Consider the following 4,746-nt stretch of genomic DNA (forward strand, 5'->3'; position numbering starts at 1 on the left):
TGTCACACTTTGGAGCCCAATGTCTACTCTCCACTCCAGGCTTAGTGTGTCCCTCAGGCTCCTGAGAAGGATGAGGGGTGCCCTCAGGATCAGGGGTTCCCTGGAGGCTGATCGCCCAACTCAGAGAAAACCCACCTCACCCAGGAGTGTTCTGCCATTGATGGCATGACTTTTCTCTGCCAGAAGATGTTTCTAGGCTTTGCATTCTCAGGGGCTTCTGTCAGGGCCACTTGAAGGGGCTCTTCTGTTTATCGAAGGGGAGGGATAGGGTAGGATGGTAGACACACAGGAATGGGAGAAACTGTGGGGCAGAGAGGAGGACAGAAGGATAGAGACAGGGAGAAGGAGAAAGAATGAGGGACAGGGTCCTCGAGGTTAGCAGGTGGGGGTGCGAAGAGCAGAGAGGGAGCCTGTAGGAGGGAAAATTGAGGGAGGGGCCAGGGTAGCAAATGAGGTGGGGAGATTGAAGGCAAGAGAGGAGGGTAAGATGACAAGAGAGGTAGAATGGGGACTAGGTCACAAAGGGGAGGCCCCAGGATTTGTTTCTCACCTGAGCCACCCACTGACTCCCCAGGCTGGTTCCTAGGTGAGCAGGAGGCCAGTTTAGTGTTTGTTTGCTTTTTTAATAAAACCAAACCCACAGCACTACTGCAATCTGGTAATAACCCAAGGGTAATGAAAACAACATGAACAAATGTTTTAAAACAGTATTCCCAATAAAGGATACCAAAAAACAAACAAGAACCTGCACTGCCTTCTCCAAAACTTACTTCACTGACCAGTTCTGGTTGGAGACTTCTCTCTTTTAAGAATGACTGGGCCTAGTTGTTTTTTTGACTTTGCTTTAGAATGAAACTCCTTTAGAATGAAATCTCCTATTTCCGGAACGCCCAAGTGGGCTAGGACAGGGTTCCTGATATGGGGGGCAGGCTGGGGGAGGAAGGCAGGGCAGGTCCGGGAGCAGAGGCCTCCCTGCAGAAGAGTGTGCAGTGGGAACGGCCGTCCTCGGGAACTGGAGTGTTTGCTGGGTCCTCAGGGCAGGCAGCCAGGCGACCCCTTGTGGCCTGGGATATGGCTCTCGCTCCCGCTGGCCTGTGAGCGAGCACAGGCAGGTGACTCAACCCGAGATGAGGCAGGCCCTAGAGGCCTGCTGTCTCATTGTTGTGCTCCTTCCTCCGCAGGGAGGATTCACAAAATCAGAAGTGAGTCACTGGTGAGTCAGCTTCTCGGGGTGCGGAGGCACGGCTGCCTCAGCCCAAATCCAGGAGATGAGGCTCTGAGCGCAAGGGGAGGGGAGGAGCCACCCACTCTCATAGGGATGGTTTCTCCCAGCCAGCCCTGCTTGAAACCCAGCAGGCAGGGCACTGTAGCTCCCACTCCCCACACCCCCCAGGCGCCTTTCACGTGGCAAGGCCTCCTGCCTCCTCTCCGGGACAGTGCAAAGATCAGGGGACAGGATGTTAAACCCCAGGTGGTCAGGATGCCTGCCTGCCCCCATTTTAACCCCAAGTGGACCCCTGCTTCCCAGTGTCCCCATACACAGTGAAAAAATAGAAACTGGGGTATAAATAATTTATTGAAATTGGGGGAATAAATAAACTATGCGGGGAGGGTTACAAATAACTGTAAAAATCATTAACATGTATATACACAGAGGCGTTTCCGGCCCCGGGGTGGAGCCTGAACGCGGGTGGGGGGCGACGGCGGCAGCAGAGGTGACCCTGTACCGTCACCCGGCGCCCCCCAGAGGTAGATGGCGTTTTTACAACGGAGAAAAACACGTGGTCAGGCGGCTGGGGCGCCTCGGGCAGCTGCAGCTGTTTGTCTCCGGATCCTTAACCCGCGCGGTTGGCTTCCCCGCGAGTGTCCGCGGAGCTGCACCCCTTGCACGATCCTCTGCACCCAGGGGCGGTGCGCGGACAGGCTGATGTAGACCCCGGGCCGGTTGCGCTCTGCACAGCCCTCGCCCCAGCTGATGATCCCTGCCAGCAGCCAGGTGTCTTCGACCTGGCACATCAGGGGGCCTCCGGAGTCGCCCTGCGGAGGAGGGCAGGTTAGGGACTCACGTGGGGCAGGGAGTGGGGAGAGCCCAGATCCTGACACAGCGGGTGGCAATCAGTTCCCTTGGGGGGGGGCATTTCACCCTCCCAGAGAAGGCCGTGGCACCCAAACTCCATCCACCTAGGCCAGAACAGCAGGGAAAGACATGCCTCCAGGGCTCACTTCTGATGACAAGCACACTGCGAGACCTCCTCCCTCACAGGTGAGGCGGGGAGTATTGTCATTTGAGGAAACTGAGGCTCAGAAAGTAGAAATGACTTGTCCAAGCTGCCGACCATGGACAGCAGAGTAGGAATTGTAACCAAGTCTCACAACATACAAGCCCAGGTGTTGACCATCACACTACCCTGCCATCCTCCACCACAGTGACGGAGTTGTAGCTGGCCCTGGGGACCAGGACGTGGGGCCCCCTCAAGAGAATGCAGGCTCCCCAGGAGCGGGGTCTGGACACCTGACATGCTCAGGATACACTAGATGTATGAACAGATGGATGAGTGGCTGAGCCCAAGCCAGTTCCGAAGGCACCTATGGGGGCTGCTGGTCACAGCTGATTCTGGGAGAAGCCCTGCGGTCAGTGACAGAGCTCATAGAGCAGGGCTGGAAAGAAGGTAGGGTGCTCACCAAACAGGCATCCCGCTCCCCTTCCAGGTAGCCGGCGCACAGCATGTCCTCAGTGATAGCTCCCTGCCCAGCTCCCCGCCAGTACAGGCGGCCACAGATTTCTGAGTCGATGATGGGAACCTTCAGCTTCTGTAGGGTCTGAGGGCGGGCCAGGGGTACTGGGAGCAGGGAGGAGAGAGTCAGGTTTGGGAAGCTTTCCTGGTTGCCTTCTCTCAATTCCCTCCTCCATTCCCCTCAGCCGTTTCTCAAAGGCTACTAGATCAACTGTCAGGCTCTCCCAAGATGCTTGTGAAAAACCCAAATTCCAAGGTTGCACCTCTAAACCTATTAAATCCAAGCATGAATTTGCAGCCTGAAGCTCTGAATTGTTAACAAGCTCTCTGATGCCCACAAAATGTTTAGAACCGACGATGTAGGCTTGTCCTGTCTCAGGCACTACTTTATTTAGCATGGAGACTGTGGCAGGTTAAGTGTTCGATAAATAACCATTCAGTGTTGAATGTCATCAGGACTTGAGGAAACCCACACACATACACACACAGCCTGGAGGGATTGTAAATCCTCACCAGTCCACAATCCTCACAGGAGACCCAAGGGAGGACCATGGATGCAACCTCAGCATCAATGAGGTCTTCAGACACCTAAACTGGTGTCATTTCTCTTAAGCCTTCTGGAATCTAGTTCAAGTCCCATTTTTCTCATATACTTTGTCCTTCTTGTGTGTCTCTCTCTTGTCGCTCTGTTTATCTACCTATCTATATTTTCTGTTTCACTGCCTCTTACTTCATCTAATCTGCTTCGTGTTTCTAAATGGTGTTTTCCAAACCTCCATACTTAGTTCGACGATTATATCTTACAGTTACAGAGACTGTATTTCTTCCTGGGAATTTTGCCTGCAGTTATGGCATGCTGCCACCAGGGGTGCCTATTCCCATTTCTCAGGGCTGTTTTTGTATTGATGGTATTTTCCTTGGCCTCCACATATGCCTCCTTTCAGCCATTCCTAGATCACTTAATAGCTTCGTTGATCTGGCTGCTGTTGCCTCAGAACAAAAAATGACCCAAAATTGTCCACCTAGGCTTCTATGATGTCACATCTCTGGATTGCAGCTCATCTTTTTGTCTGTCTCTGACATATATTGCCTCTGGCCTCTATGTTTTGCTACCATGGCACTTATGTCTCTGAGTGTCTACCACGCTCTGTCCCCATCTGTTCCCATCTGTTCCCATCTGTTCCCATCTGTCCCCAACCACCTGGTGGGGGAAGAAACGCACCTCCATCAGAGATACTCCCCCAGCCTGCAATCCAGCAGTCGGTGTTCGGAGGGAAGTGGACGGAGTAATCAGGCAGACAGATGGGCAGGATTCGCTCAGAAAATTGGATGGGATGCTCGAGGCGCACCAGGGCAATGTCCGCACGGGAGCCCTCCTTCCAGGAGTACACAGGGTGGGGCTGCACCCAGGCAATACCCACTTCTTGGGATCGCAGGCCAGGGTTCCCCAGCTGCCAGGCGCCCAGCAGCACGGAGAACTGAGTTGGCTTGTTCAGAGTGCTAGAAGAAAGAGAGAAGGGGACAGAGTCAGCCAGGAAGCATGGGTGGCCAGAAAGGGTCTGGGAGGGGGTCTGGAGAACTGCATACACAAGGAGGCCCATGAAAGAAAAAGAAGCTTCTGAGAAGAAACAGGGTCCCTCCAGAGGGGTCTCAGACTGGACCAGGGCCTGGAAGCTGGGGCTATGTGAGGAGCCTGGGTCTGGGGCAGGAAGCTGGGGACTCAAGTGGAAGAAACTGGCTGTCATACTCCTTGAAGCAGTGGGCAGCGGTGACCACCCAGCGGTTGGTAAGCAGGGAGCCTGCACAGTGGTGGGTTCCGTTCTTCTGGATGCTCACGACCCAGGGCCACTCAGCGTCGGCACTGTCCTCGCCACCCACGATCCGGTTCAGCTGCTGGGGCTTCCCACAGGCTGGGGGGACTGGCGGAGGAAGATCACATTTTCTGTCATTCCCTCAGCACAGTCCTCTTCCCTTTCTATTTTCTCTTCACCATCCTCGAATACTTAGGCCC

General features: G+C 54.4%; 1 protein-coding gene across 1 annotated transcript in view; it reads right to left on the bottom strand.

Moving 5' to 3' along the window:
• Positions 1–1,785: 1,785 nt before the first annotated feature.
• LOC105303140 (brain-specific serine protease 4) overlaps positions 1,786–4,746 on the bottom strand; it is a 4,649-nt gene continuing 1,688 nt past the window's right edge. Inside the window, exons 4-6 of the mRNA XM_011376610.1 lie at positions 3,958–4,235; positions 2,683–2,840; positions 1,786–2,037 (exon numbers count right to left, since the gene is read on the bottom strand). Coding sequence (XP_011374912.1) covers positions 1,786–2,037; positions 2,683–2,840; positions 3,958–4,235 — 688 coding nt within the window. The remainder of the gene's footprint in view (positions 2,038–2,682; positions 2,841–3,957; positions 4,236–4,746) is intronic.

Source organism: Pteropus vampyrus, unplaced genomic scaffold, assembly GCF_000151845.1.
Source record: "Pteropus vampyrus isolate Shadow unplaced genomic scaffold, Pvam_2.0 Scaffold300, whole genome shotgun sequence".
In the NCBI taxonomy this organism is placed as follows: Eukaryota; Metazoa; Chordata; class Mammalia; order Chiroptera; family Pteropodidae; genus Pteropus; species Pteropus vampyrus.